The following is a 17,635-nucleotide window of genomic DNA, read 5'->3' as shown; positions in this document are numbered from 1 at the left end:
GTGTCAGCTTTAAATCTGAGCTCTGTTCTTGTCTTTTGACATCTCTGCAGTCTGTTGGTGAAATATGCATCTGTGAATTGCACAACTATATGTTTACTTGTAAAGGAAGGTAATATTAGTACTGAGCAATAAATATGGCAACTCCTCTACTAAAAATATGCTTAAAAGTGGGTGAACTTTTGAATACAGAGTTTCTTTTCTGCTAATCTTTTCCGTGCCAGCCTAAACATATCTCATGTTGAAGTGCTGGCTGCTGCACTCCTTTTGAAGCAGGGTTTGGAGCTCGTATGACAGTGCTGCAGCATTGTGGAATGTGAAGCCAGTGTAAAATAAAAAAAAACAAAACAAAAACCAAACTCCCATATCTCCCCCCTTTTCTTTTGGAAGCAGGGAGGGGAAAGGAGAATGGACTTTAAACCTCTGCTGGCTTCTGTGCTTACAGTGTTCCAGGTGGGATGATCTCCACAACAGATGACCTCCAGATGGGATTGTGCCAGCCAGTTCTGGCTACCGTGGGACTTCAGCTAACTATCAGGGTTTCAGCAGTACTGTTTGTGTAAAGCAGTTTGTGAGCTTGTTTCATATTATGCCTTTTATTCTGTAGCTTTCATCCTTTAAGCTTTTTGTTTGGAACTTCATGAGGCCAAAGAATACTAACAAGGGTAAATTACTCAAAGCTTCCAACAGAAAAGACTGTTGGTTTTTGTTAAACCTTCTTTGCTTTCTTGCTTGCCTACAGAAATTGCCATATGTATGTAGTAGGCTTTGGCTCTGGCTTTTAAGTTCTTCAATGATGCTTCCTGCTTGGTAGGAGTAGTGTTATGCTTTTACATCAGCTGCAAATGGTTATGAGTTATTAACTGACTATGAGACTTCAAGCCAAGCATTTTGTGTTCCATTTGCAGAAATGCAGCTGAATGGAGCTTAAAGGGCCACAGATGAAAGAACTTGAACATGTTTCTGAAGGTTTAAGATGTGTCTGACAGTGACCTCCTTACCTTAGTAATAAAGAAGAGTTTTTCAACAGGAGCTTAGGATATCTTTACTCCAACTTATTAATATACTAACTGGAATGGTGTTCTGACAACAACTCTCCATAGTAAAGTACTTACCCTACTACAGAACAGTATTATTTTCTCTACTGATAATGCAACTCAATGGAGGAAAGTAATGTTTTGATAAGCATGCGTGAAGATCGTTCCTTTCATGTGCGATACAGGTAAGACTATTCATTTTAGTATGGATGAATAAATGCTCTTAATAATAGAAAACTAAACAAGTTGCAACAAATAGTTTGGTATCTCTGTTATTAGTGTTACTGAAACTGAAAGCTAAAATAACTTTTTTCTTTTCTCAATTTTTGAACTATGAAAATTCACTTTTGCTATATAGTAGGTTGTATTAGTATAATTACATGATTGTATAGTATTGGAACTGTGTGCCATTGCAGAATAGTATGTGATTGCCTGTATTGCTTTGTATTTCTGATAGAATGATACAAGGTATGATCCCTGCATGGTTAATACCTGCTCTCTCTCTTCTTTTAACTTTTGGACTGCATATGGAAATTGTTGAGTTTTGTCTGCTAAAGTTCTCTGTACTTGTCCACTGTTGCTTCTATGAATGATGAATGCATAGGTGTGCTGTCACCTAGAGCAGTGTTTTCCTTGCTTAAAATAAAGAGATTTGATTGATAGATAAACTGCTTTGATACCGTGGACTAAAAAAGTACTGTTATTGCAAGTCAAGAGGATATGTGATTTCACTTCGGAGAGCTTTTATAATTTTTCTTCTGGAATCCCCTTTACAGACATGGGACAACATGTTAGCGTTGCAGACTCGCTCTGAAGAACCGGAACAACAGGAGCATTATGTAGTGCATGTATTTGGATGGCTGGTGTTTGGAAGCGTGAATCTTGCAGCTCACTCAATAGGAAGGGACACTGGAATGATTGTTTTAAAAACAGATCAAAAGGGTGATTCTTCTTGTGTGCTCCCCCCACCCTCTCCCCTAGTCATCCTTGCTTTGGAGGATTTTGCCATGCTAGCTAACAGGAATAAAGCACTACCCCTATTTGTAAGACAGCACATGCTATGGCTTAAAATTAATTCTGAAAATGTTCTGACAGTGATGGATTGCTGTTAGATTGGTCTTCCCTTTCATGGAAGTACGGTGTTAGTTCTGTTTAGCAGTGCAGTCAGCAGGAGGAACTTTTTCATGGACAGTAAGGAGAAAATTAGCAAATAAACTGTAATTTACTCTCTGCTCTCTTTAATTTGCTAAAATCTTTATATGGTGTCTTTGACAGCAGGAATCTCTAAGTGTGTGAGCATATTTCTTCTGTGCTGTTTCCTGAATGTATCTAACTCCCAGCATTCCTCTAACATGTTTACCCATGCTGTTACTGATGCTCTTGGTCCTCCCCAGACAACTATAGAAGATCCTTGCTCACTCTAATAACAGCAGGAGCTGTTCAGGGTACTATTATAGAAGTAAATGGAGGAAGAAAGTGGCACAGCCAATTGTCTCGTTTAAATTGACAAGCCAAAAATAACTTCAAAAAAATTGGCAAGCACAGTCAGGGTAAAATGTCTTACTACTTTGTGCTGTATTTCAGTACAGGCTTGAATGATACTGATTAACAATAAAAATATTAATGGCCTTATTAAACCTTTCTGTAAGAACTGTAATCTGATGAACATTTAAAAAAACATCAAGGCGTAATACTTTTTTTTGTTTTAAATATTAAACTTTTCTAAAGCTTAGAGAAACTGCAAATTAATTCAGTCTATTGAACTGGAATTTATTGATAATTTAATAGCTATAATATGGAAAGATTTTATTTGGTTGTAGTTTAAGATCTCATGCAGGAAAGAATAGATCCTAAATTACTGGGGGTGGTGGTGTTATTTATCAGTTTTAAAAATTTCTTATCTACAGGTATTGTCTGAGGCTTATTTGGCTCTGCTTTTTCCTTTCTTCTGGTACTCCAATAGAACTGACTTTAAAAAGAAGCTGGTGGCCCACTCCTAAGGAAAGGTCTGTTTCTTACTGTGCAAGCTGTTTCTTTCTCCCCACTGTACTTGGCCAGTATCACTTTAGCAGCTATAAAAATACTTAAACTGGTGGAAGGAAACTATTTTTTATTCTTATGTTGTTTAGTGACTGAAAATAAAATGCTGAAGTTAATAAATGGGACTAATAAGTGATCTATAGAGTAAATATTTGCAGAACTCGCTTGTCTTGGCCTGCTAAATACCAAAACCTTGTAACTGCTTTTATCTTGACTGGAACAAAAGAACCCCAAATTCAGGTGTGTGGTTCCTTCCTGTGTATGTGTGTGTTGTTTTGTTTCTAAGTTTATGATCAAACTTAGTTTGACTAAACACAGTGTTGCAGTGGAGGTGTAGTTGTTTGGAGTGGTCAGTGTGGTGTGCTTCTGCAGTATGTACAGAAACCAAGAATAAGGGCAGGAGTTGGCAATAGTATGTGATCTTTATTATAGGAAGCTGTGGCATTAGTAATTTTATGCATCTGAATTAGAGATATAATAGGGTTTTTTTTTGTTTTGTGTCTAGGTTTGGTATTGTGGATCGACATGTTTCATGGCAAATTACATGGCAGCTCCATTCCCCCTCAATAGCAAAAAGTCCCCCTGGTGGGAATTGAATGGAGTAAAGATAAATTAATTGTGTTTAGAGATTGTAGTAATCAATGAGTCTTCTTGCCTTCTTCTATTGCCTTATTTGTCACCAGTTTTTTTTATTGTAAGATGAGAACAGCTGAAGGAAGGGAGACTCCAAAAAGGGCGAAAAAACCAAGGAGGCTAGGGTGTAGGTATATGCATAGGGTTTATATTCTTACAAGTATCAAGGTTCAAAACAGAATGTGAAGAAGGTCAGAGAAGAACAAGGGGGGAGGGGGGGAGAAAAGCAGGAAAAAAAAAAGAAAAGAAAAGGAAAAAAACAAAAAGGGAGCCAGGCCAGATGAAAAGCTTAGAGGGACAGATAAGGATGAGGTAGTTTTACAAATGAGAAATTATTCAGGAGATGCCAGCCTTTCAGAGAACAGGTCCAGGCAACTATAAACAGAATAACAAAATGAAGCCCTGTATGAGTATTTCCACAGTAATATCTGGAACATTATCCTGTTTAGCAGGAACAGAATTTCATTATAAGTACACAGATGAATGGGCCTTGTTCTCTTCTCATCTCTGCAGATTCAATGTGTCTTTTGTTTAGGCATTGGGTGTTGACTAAATAAGTAATTCAGTTCAGCTCTGGGAACAGAGCAAGTAATTTCATATTCTCCTTGTAACTATTTAATGACTTCCTAAAACATTGATAACCTAGCCGTGTCTAGTCTGCTGACATCCTATTTAACCATTAGTAGTGACAGTTAAAACAGCCTCTGAGAACATTCCCAAGAGGTGATAGCTTTTTGACTGGAGAATACCTATGTAAAATTTTTTTTTTTAAAGTTGTGTTAATTTTCATAACAGTCCTTTAAATAATGGAGGAAAAAAACCCAAACCAAACCCACACCTCTTCTGAGTCCAGTTTTGGTACTTGATGGATAAGCCTAGCAAACTTTTAAAATAACTGAATGATTTCATAGCTCTTATATAACGTGAATAAAATATTAACATTGGGTACAGCAACTGTGGAAATAAATATTTCATTTTCTGTGTTCTTTTTTTATAACTTATTTAGACTTTGAAATTGTGGAAGTTCAGTAAGAAAGGATCCCAATGGAATTACAGCTTTAATTTGCTGCACAAATTCTAGCAACCTGTTAACACAACTTTTCTAGAGTTGCTCTCAAGAGTAGTATTCAATTCTGGTTTCTTTTTTACTCAAACAAATACTAATTCCCATTCCCACTCACTTCCTGTAATTCTGGTTGAATTGAAACACTCTAATATCTGATTTTCATCAGCCTGGGTATAAGCCTTAGCTTCATAGTTAGTTATGTTCTGTATGAAAAAACCCAGATCTTTCATTTTTATAAGTTATGTTAAGTCTGAGTTGCAAAGGCAAAAGATTATATTTCAAGTTTCTTGATGAAATGGTAACGCTGCCTTGGCATTTGGCAGTCTTTGGTGTAGTGTGAAATTAATTGAATGCAGTATATCAGGAAAATTACTGGTCCATAACATTCTCTGATACTGTCTTTGTACCTTTTTAAGCTGTGCCTTTTCTTCATTGATTAGGTGGCTGACGCATCACAGTTGCAAATCAAAACTTCTTTTTTTTTTAATGGGATAAATTCACTTACAGAACTGGAGTCTAGTACAGCATTTTGACTATTATCTCGCATACCCATTTTGCTGAAAGCTCTACCCTTTTTAGCTGTTCAGGCTAAAAATCTAAAAAAATGAATGTGATTGTGTCATGGTCTAAATTTTCACACTAAGGAGCACCATATTTTCTAGCCGTCATTTTAATTGGACATGTCAGTTAACATGAGGTGCCCGGAGAGAACCTCTTTGGATAGGATTAAGATTACCCAATGAAGTGTTTTAAGTCTTAAACCTTCAGTTGCTGATGGTGTAATCATTTCTGCCTGTACTTAAGTGTACTTAATCATTTCTGCCTTTTTCTGTCTTACATTCAACACATGCACAATGTAAAAAAAACCAGGTTGTGTGTTCTAGCAAATAGGAATGCTTTAACTTCTCTGAGAAGAGTTTCCAAACCTAAAAATACTGCATGTGTTATGGATATCCAATGTGAGAAGTTGGGCCTGGGAACTTCATGCCTGAGTTATTGTTTGCTGTCTGCATCTTTACCAACTACCAAGCATACAGTATTTTTAATTGCAAAAGTTGAATATGTCTGTCATCTCGTTGTGCTTAAGTTGTGGAATGTCGAAGACCAGCAGGTATGGTACTATTTTGTGTTGGTAGCTTATTTTACGTATGATCCAAATTCTTCTAGTTCTCTCAAAAGTCAGTGGATTTTTTCAAAAATATTTCCTTGTTGCTCAGATTTGAGTAGAATGTTGTATAACCTATTTTTTTCCTATTTTAGAAAAATAAAGAAATGTAAACATTGCAGGTATGTTAAATACTTCATCACTGTGTCTTGCCAAAGCAGCTGTCTTTGGTGTTGCCATTAGAGTAACTTTTGGAACAGTTTTGGAACAGCAAACATTTGATTGTTGCTATTACTGATCTGTGCATATGAAGGGAAAATGCTTTTAGGAATAGAATTCTAAATGGTTTATTCTTACAACTGGGTGAATGATGACATAACAAGGATATCTTTAATTGCATAGTGTTCTGTTTTGGAGTGCAAGCCCTTATACTTTCTGTGTAATCCATCTTTAAGAAAAATTTAAAACAGTATACAAATCTACGAAGTTGATGTCTACTTTTTGACAATATTAACACACAGTTTTTAAACACAGAATGTCTCTTACTGAGTTTTCTTTCTGAAAAATCTTTTAAAAGTAGAATGATGGTGTTTTTGCGAGCTTTTTAAAATGCATGTATCTTGAAAAAGCTAGAGAACTATAATGCTTGAAAATCAAGACCCTGAAGTCTTCCTTCTCATCCTCCTCTCCCCCCCCCCCCCCCTGCATCTCAGAACTGGAAAGTAGGAAAAGTTTGTATGTAATTGTTAACACTTACTGAAATGTTACCTTTTGTACACATGAATTCACAGTAGCAAAAATACATATGAATGTTTTTTGGCAGCTGCAGTTCTCTAACACCTTCTTTGTTCATTGTTAAAAATGTAATCTGCAAATTCTGCTATAAATTCATTCATGAGTATCTTCTTTACTGCTTGCAGTATTTTGTACCTGTATAATTACACAATTAGTTGCTCATGATGATCAAAAATATTCCAGTGATGTCTGGAACAATGGCAGTTAAGTAACTCGAATTGACATATGTTTTGTTGTTAATTCAACCTAGATCTTTTTTCTTTACACTCTGAGAATTTTCATAGCAGTGCCACTATAGGAAATGGTGAAGTGGCAAGGAGTTTTGAATTACATAGGAAACAACTTTGGGAAAAATAGTCATGGTCTTTGATATACAGGAATATTTCAATTTTAATATTTTTTTTTCCATAAGACATTTTTCAGGTAACTATGGTATCAATCTAAAAATAAAAGTGCTTATGTTTGTCAAAATCAGTATTTTCCAAGAATAGCTTGGTTTTTTAGGTCACTTTTCTGAAATTATCTAGATGGTGAAAACTGCATTTTTGAATCATACAGGTGCTATATATGGACAGAGCAGTGTTTTGATTTCCTCCCTGAGACTTAAAAAGAAAGAAGGAAAAAAAAAAGTTGAAGCTATTTGTTCTAAAGTTATGTTTGCTTATCACTGTTGAAGTTGCAATTTCCATTTCAGCGTTGGTTTCTATGATATTATAGTACCAAGTTCATTGTTTGTCCTGTGGTACTGACTGCCTACCTGTCCTACACTAATAGAGACCCTCTGAGTAAAATAACCTCTTCAGAACTCAGGTTATTGGACAAAGTACTACATTTAGAGTGACCATTTTCTTTTTACTTAAATTGTGCAGGATGGAGGCTTCCTGCCTAGAGCTGGCTTTGGAAGGTGAGCGCCTGTGTAAAGCAGGAGATTGCCGAGCTGGTGTATCTTTCTTTGAAGCAGCTGTTCAGGTTGGAACTGAAGATTTAAAAACACTCAGTGCTATTTACAGCCAGTTAGGCAATGCCTATTTCTACTTGCATGAATATGCAAAGGCCTTGGAATACCACCACCACGATTTAACTCTTGCAAGGTAATCTTGTGTCTTTCTTTAACCATGTTCTCCATTTCATCCTGTTCTTGTAGAGATGAGCAGTTGACTGTTCATTTTCCTACCAAACCCTGCTACTAATACCAGATAACGAGTGAACGTGGTGGTGGCAGAGGGCCAGGGGGTCTGGCAGGTAACTTGACTGCCCTTTAACCTGGGAGCTAATACTCAGTCTAGCACCATAATCCTGGTACTGACTGAGGCCTCACCAGGTTTGTGCATAATTAAGCGGCTTCTTCAAATCCACCCTTTCTTTATCCTTTCCTGTTTCTAAAACTCAGCCTTCCTGGTTCCTCAGGATGTTAAGCTGGCTGTCTTGGTTACTAGACAGAACTCATTCATGTTTCTCTGTGTAAAACTTGTAATATAATATTGTGAAATCTAAAAACCCTATTTATGCATCTGACTTTTAATGATTTGGTATAGATCAAATAAAAGACAAAGGCACCTAATGTACTTAACCTCAGTTTCGGCACAAATCTGTTCTTCCCCTTGCCTTTAACCTGCTCAAGTGCTGTAACCTTGTGGCAACTCTGTTTTGTTGTGTTATTCCCCAAGTATCACAGTCTGAGTGGTTCGGCGGCAGTCTTTTGCCTTAGTCTCATTTAGAATCTAGAAATATAGTATTACCTCTGAGTTTTCTGTAAGACCAGTATGTCTTGTAAATCATACAAGACTGATAGTCAAGTAAACTGCAGAAACAGTTAAACGTCTCTTTCTAATGCTGGGATTGGCTTTCTACATAATCATTAAGAATTTTCTCTTTATTCTCTTCCTAAAAGAAGTGCTTTTTTTTTTTTAATGTTAAGTAGGTGATCAATACCATGAATACTAGCAGCTGCACAAACAGCACCAACAAAATTAAACGTCTGTAACCACAGATTGAACAATGTTTATGTGAGTGCGTTTTAGGTATGCAATGAACTGAATACATACATATTTACATGGCTGTAATATCTTTTCATAAATTCTTCTGTCTGCCATACATTGATCATCCGCTTGGTTTCAAATTATACACTATTTACTGGGTACTTTATTTCTGCAATTTTAGGACAATTGGAGATCTACTGGGAGAAGCTAAAGCTAGTGGGAATCTGGGCAACACCTTAAAGGTACTTGGGAATTTTGAAGAAGCTATTGTTTGTTGTCAAAGACATCTGGATATTTCCAGAGAGCTTAATGATAAGGTAAGAATTGCTTAGGAATCTGGAAGTAGACTAATACACATTACTGCACCCTGTTGTATAGGTAATGAGTGTGCCACCTTTCAGAGGGAAGTAAATACTGAATATTCAATTATTTCTTCTAGACAGTAAGAATCTGTTAGTTGTAAAATAGTTGTTTGAACTTGGAAGACTACAGATCCAGATTAATAAATATTACTGTGTTTTGTGTTTTGTTTTTTTTAAATTTAATTTTCAGTGATAATTGGCCTCAAGAATTATGTATCTTGCACCTTAAAAGGAAGTAGTATGCAAAACAATTTGATGGAGGGATGTGACTGGGTGGGAGTAAGGTACGTGATAAGAACATGTTCAGAATGGACAGAGCATGTGTTGACAGCTAGTTAACAAACTTTTTTTCCATCTGTGGATTGTACTAATAGTTGTTGTGACACAAGACTTGAAGCATAAAATTTTAATGCCTTATTTTACTTTTGGTTTAGGTTGGAGAAGCAAGAGCACTGTATAATCTGGGAAATGTGTATCACTCGAAAGGGAAAAATGTAGCTAGTGCTGGAACTCATGATCCAGGGGAACTTCCAGATGATGTGAAAAATGCTTTACAAAAAGCTGCAAATTATTATGAGTAAGTAGTAGCTTTAAATGTTGGGGATTGAGAGGATATGGTTATCTAGTTTGTTAGAACACTGGGAGATTTGTGGTGTCATGAAATAACCTGTGGCACTCTTCTATTCAGAACAGTGGTACCTCTGAATTTTTTCCCTTTTAAACTGGAGAGTGCACTATTTTTTTGTTATGTCCTCATTTTTAGTGCACCTCTTATTACCTGGTAAGTCCTTCCCTTACATTACAATCCAGTAGTACTCTTCAAACCAGACCCAGACAACAATAGGACCTCAGTAGACTTGTATATAATGTAGCTCTGGAACTAGAAGCGAGCACACCAGTTTGAGTAAGAATGCAGTTAAGTTCAGTATCTCACAGGAAGTGTTTCCTACTCAGTGGAAGATTTATGGTTGCATAAAGGACATAAAAATAGGCCAAAGTAGCATACCTCTACCTTTTCCTTCATATAAATGGAAAGATGTATTTTTTTAAATTATTACTTAAATTACCGTGAGAAAAAGAACTCTTAAAAGTCACTATTCTTCCCCTTCTCACTTCCCCCCAAACAGGGAAAACCTGACAATAGTAACAGAGCTGGATGATAGAGCAGCACAGGGACGTGCCTTTGGAAATCTGGGAAACACACACTATCTTCTGGGCAACTTCAGGAGTGCAGTTTTAGCCCATGAACAGGTACAACACGTGCTAGTAAGGAAATTCTGTTCTTAAGTACATCTATTGTGTTGGATCCTGTTGCAAGCTTTTTAATGCAAGTTTTAAATCTTAATGGCACATTTTCAAACATTGTTGACCTAAAGAACAGATACAGACACACAGTGGAAAAACTACGAGTATGCATTTCTGTATGCAAATGTATGTTACGAAGTGCAAAATTGAGTAAATAACGCAATTATTTCACATTTTTAAGCGTCTCCTAATTGCAAAAGAATTTGGCGATAGATCAGCGGAAAGAAGAGCATACAGCAACCTTGGAAATGCCTACATATTCCTGGGTGAATTTGAAACCGCTTCTGATTACTACAAGTTAGTTGACTGTTTAGAAATATAATTTATACCTCTTCTTGTACAGTTTACTTCTGTTGTGCTTGGTACTTTAGGTCACTGTAGAATAGTTCTCTCTCCAACATATACTTAGAAAAGAGCTGCATTTGTTCAGCAAAAATAACATTTTTCCCTAGTTGTTTAACTGTTCTGGTTCTTTGAAGGGAGGGGCAGCATTAATCTTTATTTTTTTAACTTTTTTGTTACTTTAAATAGATTCTTCACAGTGCTGTAGACATCTTTCTGTTGATAGGCATTTAGTCCCCTTTATTCTAGAACCAAGCGTTACTGTCTTAGCTCTTAGCAAGTTCCGGAATGATCTGAATAACTTTAATAGACCTGAGATGGGTAGCTGTCTCAGGTACGCTCCCTAGCTGAGGTAAGTGGTGCACGTCAACATGATTTTACATATTTAGTCTGTATTTTCAATCAACACTTTCTTCCTGATCTCTGCACCACTAAGCAGTTGCTGCTGTAACTTGGGAAAATACAAGCTCGGCAAAGATACAGTGTGGATGTTATTAGCATCTTATGTGGATTTCAGAGCTTACCCGTTCTTTTTGAAAAGGGGAAAAAAGCCTCCGTACCGAGCAGATTCCTTGTAGCACTCAAATTCTTCTTACCCAGCAGGGGTAGGCTGGCTTGGTGGTTATAGTTCTGTCTTGCTCATGTTGATGGAGAATATACAGTATTTATTGGAATGCTGGTACTAAACTGTTTCAAGGGCATCCTGTCAGGAAAACTGCTATAAATTATTGATGAAGCAATAAATTAAAATTAGAAGATGCTGTTTGAGGGATCAGTCTGCACTCTAATAAAGTAAATGGAAACAGGTTGCAGTGGAGGGCAGTGGAAGACAGACACTTAAAATCTTGTAAGAGTTTACAAGATAGTAATTTATTAGCAGCTAATTTGCCAGCCCGGTGTCCTCATTTGTTTAATTTGTATAACTGATTTTTAGTTGTGCAAGTATACTTTTAAAAACTTTTCCTTACAGTGATTTTTGAGGTGACTAACCCCTTCTTTCAGGAGGACGTTACAGCTGGCTCGACAGCTTAAAGACAGAGCTGTGGAAGCACAGGCCTGCTACAGCCTTGGGAACACATATACCTTGCTTCAAGACTACGAAAAAGCAATTGATTATCATTTGAAACACCTTGTGATTGCTCAGGAATTAAACGATAAGTAAGCCCTAAGAGATTGTTTAATGTATGTATGACACTTAAACCAAATCCTGTTGCCTCTAACTGCTGTCGTTGTTCTGTATGTGACAGCTGAATTAATGTGAATTCCCTACAATGCTGGGCTCTGGTTTTCATACAGGGGAAAAAAATTACTCGTCAAAGTACTGCAGATAATGAGTCCGAGATGAAAGAGGAACTGGTGAATTACTGTCTCAACATCTTCTTCTGTCAGCAGCATCTTTGTAAATTAAGGAAAAGAAAAGCAGATCTCTCTTTTTCATGACCTCATTATAATAATTTTGCATACCTTCACAAGAATATGTCTCCTACTTTTCCACAGATTAAGATGGGAAGGGATGGGGAAAGAGGAGTAATGCAATAGCTAGTAATGTTTATTTTATAATCATGATTTCTAAGGCCTTTTTTAGAACATTGGGTACAACTACAATTTTTTACAGCTTTTAAGTGCACTTCTAACTCAATAAGCAGAATATATGAAGAATAAGGCATGCAATCTGATGAAAAGCAAAGTAGGTTATAAAATGTTCCATGCTTGCAAAACTGAGTGACTTATGTTTGCTGTGAGCTTAAAAATTAAAATTTTGATTAATTTGCTTGTGCTGGGTTATACCCAGCTGACACTCCTTTAAATGCAATACTTGACGTGTTGGTGTTGGAATGGTTTCTGATGATAGCCTTCACTTTTCTCGGCGCAGCAATCTTACTGTGGCACTATTACGAAAACCTGACCCCTAGTGTTCAGTGAGTAAAGGTATAATTGAAAATGTTTATTTTTTTCAGAATTGGTGAAGGAAGAGCATGCTGGAGTTTAGGGAACGCATATACTGCTCTGGGAAATCATGACCAAGCTATGCATTTTGCAGAAAGGCACTTGGAGATTTCAAGAGAGGTATGATTTTCATACTCTGTATATGTTGGCTGGTTGGTTTTTGCTCTTATACAGTGATTTTATGGAGGTGTGTTCATACATTGAATTTTGAATAATGGAATGGATTTTGAATGATTTCTGAGATAGCTGACTTCAAATTATTTCAGCCATGTCTCACTGCAACTAGGTCCTTAGTTCTTGTGCCGCCTCTGGTAATGTCAGCATGGAATCCAAGTTAGTAGCCTAGCAGAGGTTACTTTAGGCTTTGTTATGTACTGTTTAGTTGTTACGTACTTCACTAAAAAGATGATTCTCTGTTTCCAGCCAGAAAAACTTTTCCAGCCTTTTTCCCGTAGAAATCTAGGGGATAAGGTTTGCTTTATATTAACATGTGTATTCTTTGTTACAATACTAGAACTGCTTATTTTATTCGGTTGCAGGTAGGAGATAGAAGTGGGGAACTCACTGCTAGACTTAATCTCTCAGATCTTCAAATGGTTCTTGGATTAAGCTACAGCACAAACAACTCCATGATGTCAGAAAGCCATGTGGTAGATCACAGTCTGAACGGTATGTGCCTATTTCTGCAATACTTTCTAACAGGGAACTTCAGAAAGAATCTGTTGTTTGCATTGTATTCTGACTACAGATGGTCCTTCTGGAGGATTTACATTGTGAATCACAGGTTACTGCTTAGTTTCTTCACATGATGTTTCTAATTGTCCCCCCGCCCCCGCACTTTTTTAACATGGGACATTTATCTATTTGCTGCCAAATTATGTCACCTTTTTTTCTTCCTACCATCTTAGCGACACTGGGGGTTACAGTAGAACCCAGTTCATCTGATGTTCCTCTGTTCAAAGATCCATGGTCCTTCTCTGTGTCCCATGAAAGCAACTTACATAGCTTAGATTGGTGTGGGTTTGAAGGCTGCTTTTACTAGTGGTTTTTATTCTCTGCTGATACTATTTACCTGCACTGTTTTGGAACTCAGAATTGCTGTACCTGGGATCTTAGATGAGTACAGCCACAGCTTTGAAGGTGACACCATAAGTCTTAATGATAAAAAGATGAACCTGATTCTTTCTTGAAGGTACCAGACCAAAAGTAGGACGCCGCCACAGTATGGAGAACATGGAACTTATGAAATTAACACCAGAAAAGGTTGGCACTTTCCTTCCTTCTGTTCTGCTGGTGAGATTGCAATGAGATGTTTCTAAGGGTTTACCGTCAATAGTTATGAATAGTCAGAAGTATTATACTAACAACTTTAAAAGAACTCAGCAGAATGTTGGTGTCATCGCATCCCCGTTTTTTTTTTTAATGTAGTTGATCATAGGTAAAAGCAGGTCTAACAATTCTAACAAATAATACTTTTGTCGCGTAGGTAACAGTCAGCATCTTCCATATGTAATGGCTGTAACGGCTTGTGGAAGGCTTGCTTTATTCCCCTCACAAGTAAGAATGGGGTCCTGTAGTGTGCATCAAAGGAATTCCTTTCATCTCCTCTTTAAAAGTGGTTTGAGGGTGCAGCATGAAAGTGGTTTGGAGTAAATTCCTAAGCTTTAGCTCAGCTGTTCTGAACATTTTTTATTTGGTTACAGTCATTTTATAGGCACTTAAAATACATGTCATGTTTTTCACTTTGGGATTTCAACTAACTTGCAAGCCATTAGGAGTTTCAACATACATCTTAAGTAAGGATGCTATTTCTGAAATGCTGGAACTGAGTCGCAGATAGGTAAAGTAACCTCCCCCCAAGCTCAGAGAAATCCCTTGGGGCTGGGAGTTACTGAGTGAAATCCTTGTGTCAATCTTTGAGAGATTTCCTTCATATTCTGTCTGCCTTTAAATGGTGGGCTGGCAGTTCTACCTAAATGACTCCAGTGGCAGACTGAAATTGCTATTTTTCCCTTAGTATCCCAGTGGTTTTAGATACTGGGATAACTAATTCCCATCTCTTCAAGTGATGCAAAGCCTGCCCTCATGTTTATCAAATAGGAAATTAAATCTCAAAGCTTACATCTGGACAGCTGGTACCGCTGAAGTCAGCACTGATGCTCAAGAGCCTCTTTGTGTATGATTTCTCTACAGGGAACCTCTAAGCTTTTGGCCAGTATCAGCTATATTCCCCCCCCCTCCGGTATCTTTCAAAATACATAGCCTGTGATAGTCTGTGCCCTAAATATGCTAAAATGTTTCATGTGGATTTTCTAATAAAGTATTAACCTAGTATTGCAGCTTAGCTTTTATAAAGGGCTTTTTTCAAGATACTCATTTAGTAGATTCTGAAAATTCATTCCATAAATGTCTTTGATATACAGAACAATGTCTGACACTAGTATTAATGGGTTCATTGTACAGGACACCATCTTCTCTGCGTTGGAATCTGTGTGCTGAGCTTCAATAAGCTTTTAAAAGGCAATCCATTTGGGTAGGCAGTGTTGCTGAAAGATTTGTGACTGTGTTTACAATTTCTGATGTTGAATCAAAAAAAAGGGGTTTTGATTCAGTTATTGTAAGAGTGTGTCAGTTGTAGATAAAGCTGTCGATTTTGTGGATAATTCTGTTTGTTTTAGAAGAAAATTTAGGGAAAATCTGTCAGGTTGATAAAGCTATCCATTCTGTTTTTCAGTGAAATGAGGTGGTTATTCCTGTTTGCTCTTGTGCTGGCATTCTTCTCCCTTTTCCTTTTCAATCTTTACTGGGAATTTTGTGTGTATCAAGGACTTCATAGAAGGCTGGTTGAGTATCTGGATTTGTATAAGGGTTTGTTTTGCTCTAATGTTTTGTAAAACTAGGGATTTTTAATTTTTTTTTTCTTTCCAATTGTAAGAATGTCAGGTAGAAAATGCCACCTGCATTTTAGCATTCACATTAACTACATTTCCTGCACTTCAGTCAGCAAGGAAAACTTCAGTGTGTTTGATTAAGTATACTATTTGACCACATTTTAATCAACCAGGTGTCACACTACAGTTCAGTTATAAGACTTAACGAGTAACAGTAACAAGAGCTCAATAATCACAGGTCAAGTAATAGAACCAAAACTTAAGTTTTCGCATCCTCATGCTTGGGTAAACTAAATAATGTAAAACCTGCTTCAATTTGGTGAGGAAGAGCAGCAGCAAATAAGATGTAACAGCATGGGTAATTAAAATAAGAAGGCTTAATTTCATGACTCTTGTTTTCTTAGGTTCAGAACTGGAACAGTGAGATTCTTGCTAAACAGAAACCACTGGTTGCCAAACCTTCAGCAAAACTGCATTTTGTAAATCGACTAAAAGGCAAAAAGTACAAAAATGGCACCGCTTCCAAAGTTTTGCAGGATGCCAGTAATTCTATTGATCATCGACTTCCAAACTCTCAGAGGGTAGGTTTGGCGAGCTGTGGAAATCATAGCCTTTATTAATGTTTGTCTGATCAAAACGATGGAAAACACATTCCTGCAGCTGTCTGTTTCAGCTTTACTTGATTTAAAAGCTGTGGCTCTGTAAAACAATGCAGAATCTGTCTCGTGGGTTGTGCCAGCTTTAAGCTTTTCCTACTACTGGAATATTCTTTTTTCCTGGTGGATTTTCTAAAGTTACAGCTCAGCTTGCACATATATTTTATTCCTAGTCTCTTCTAGACCCTGCTTCTCCAAACTTTAAAAAATCAAGTTTTTCCAATTCAGACAGTGGGAGATATTTTTGACATATTTTTTAGGTTATTGCACTCTTGGCAGATGTCAGGTGAAAATAAAAGAACTGAGTCATTTGATCTAGATGAGAGATGAGTGCTTTTGACCATAGACCTGAAGAGACAATGGAAACTGTTCCTTGCTGTTCTTGGTTTTTTTCTTTCATGGGCATTTGGGGTTTTGGTGGATTCACGGCTGAGGAGTAGTAACTCCAGTTTTACTGATCAGAGTACTGTTTCTTTCTGTTTCAGAGAATGAAACATTTGTCATGTATTTTACCTTCCAAAAATGCTTGCCATATTATTAGTGTTTCTCTTACAGTAAATACCTGTCTATAGATATGGATGACTAAATGAATTTTTTTAATGGATTTCAGATATGCAAATACCAAACATATTACTGGAATGAAACTGCATTGCAGTTGTCCTAGTTTTAGGGGTATTTTGAACTTGAGAGTACCTAACTCTTCTCTCCTCTTCAGAAAAACAGTCGAGAGACTATGGCAGATGAAGGGTTCTTTGATCTGCTGAGTCGATTCCAAAGTAACAGGATGGATGATCAGAGATGCTACTTCCAGGAGAAGAACAGACTCTCAGCTGCTTCAGTGGCAACATCCTCTACTCCACCTAAACCAATGAGAAAATGTAATTTTTTAAAAGTGAAATCTGTATCTGACTCTAGCTCCTGCCAAATAACTATTTAAAAAATGTATTTGTGTGCAAGACTTACTATGGAAAGGAACTTATTTCTAGGCTAACTTGTTTTCTTCCTCCTCCCCAGCCTTTTCTACTTCTGTAGTCTCACCCCACACAGATGAATTTCTAGACCTACTTGCTTGCTCACAGAGCCGCCGGCTAGATGACCAACGCGCTAGCTTTAGTAATCTTCCTGGACTTCGGCTTAATCAACACAACAGTCAGTCAGTCCTGGGTCACCTCATGGCAAGTAACAACAGAGAACTAGATGATGACTTCTTTGATATATTGATAAAATGCCAGGTATGTTTTTTTACAAAAATTCTTCAGATTCTGAGTCTTTGGAGATTTGATTTGTGCATCCTGCTACTTAGTTGCTTCAAGTACGCCACCTTGTTTATCATGTGTTTTAAGATACAAATCAATTTGGTTGATAAGGAAGAACAGAGAACAAAAAATCAGGATTTTTTTTTTTTTTTTACAATTTCTCTTTTGTGTTTTGACTCCCCCCCGCCCCCCCCCACCCCCCCCCCCCCCCTCCTCACTACCGC

The 17,635-nt window shown here is 37.1% G+C and overlaps 2 protein-coding genes across 4 annotated transcripts in view; one reads left to right on the top strand and one right to left on the bottom strand.

The window, feature by feature from the left end:
• The first annotated feature begins 901 nt into the window (after positions 1-901).
• Positions 902-17,635, top strand: part of GPSM2 (G-protein signaling modulator 2) — an 18,876-nt gene continuing 2,142 nt past the window's right edge. The window contains exons 1-13 of one of the 2 annotated variants that reach the window (XM_010563426.1): positions 902-1,219; positions 7,543-7,764; positions 8,834-8,969; positions 9,449-9,591; positions 10,142-10,265; positions 10,501-10,616; positions 11,664-11,819; positions 12,620-12,728; positions 13,148-13,277; positions 13,801-13,871; positions 15,904-16,080; positions 16,871-17,033; positions 17,170-17,387. In XM_010563426.1, coding sequence (XP_010561728.1) covers positions 1,158-1,219; positions 7,543-7,764; positions 8,834-8,969; positions 9,449-9,591; positions 10,142-10,265; positions 10,501-10,616; positions 11,664-11,819; positions 12,620-12,728; positions 13,148-13,277; positions 13,801-13,871; positions 15,904-16,080; positions 16,871-17,033; positions 17,170-17,387 — 1,827 coding nt within the window. In that variant the 5' untranslated portion in view covers positions 902-1,157. The remainder of the gene's footprint in view (positions 1,220-7,542; positions 7,765-8,833; positions 8,970-9,448; positions 9,592-10,141; positions 10,266-10,500; positions 10,617-11,663; positions 11,820-12,619; positions 12,729-13,147; positions 13,278-13,800; positions 13,872-15,903; positions 16,081-16,870; positions 17,034-17,169; positions 17,388-17,635) is intronic. The other variant, XM_010563427.1, reaches the window with a different exon arrangement.
• Positions 16,931-17,635, bottom strand: part of CLCC1 (chloride channel CLIC-like 1) — a 17,514-nt gene continuing 16,809 nt past the window's right edge. Inside the window, exon 12 of one of the 2 annotated variants that reach the window (XM_010563429.1) lies at positions 16,931-17,015. The gene's annotated coding sequence lies outside the window, so the exon portion shown is untranslated. The remainder of the gene's footprint in view (positions 17,016-17,635) is intronic. The other variant, XR_774102.1, reaches the window with a different exon arrangement.

This window comes from Haliaeetus leucocephalus, unplaced genomic scaffold, assembly GCF_000737465.1.
Source record: "Haliaeetus leucocephalus isolate CR32 unplaced genomic scaffold, Haliaeetus_leucocephalus-4.0 Scaffold166, whole genome shotgun sequence".
NCBI lineage: Eukaryota > Metazoa > Chordata > Aves > Accipitriformes > Accipitridae > Haliaeetus > Haliaeetus leucocephalus.
This window is presented reverse-complemented; position numbering and strand designations above follow the sequence as displayed.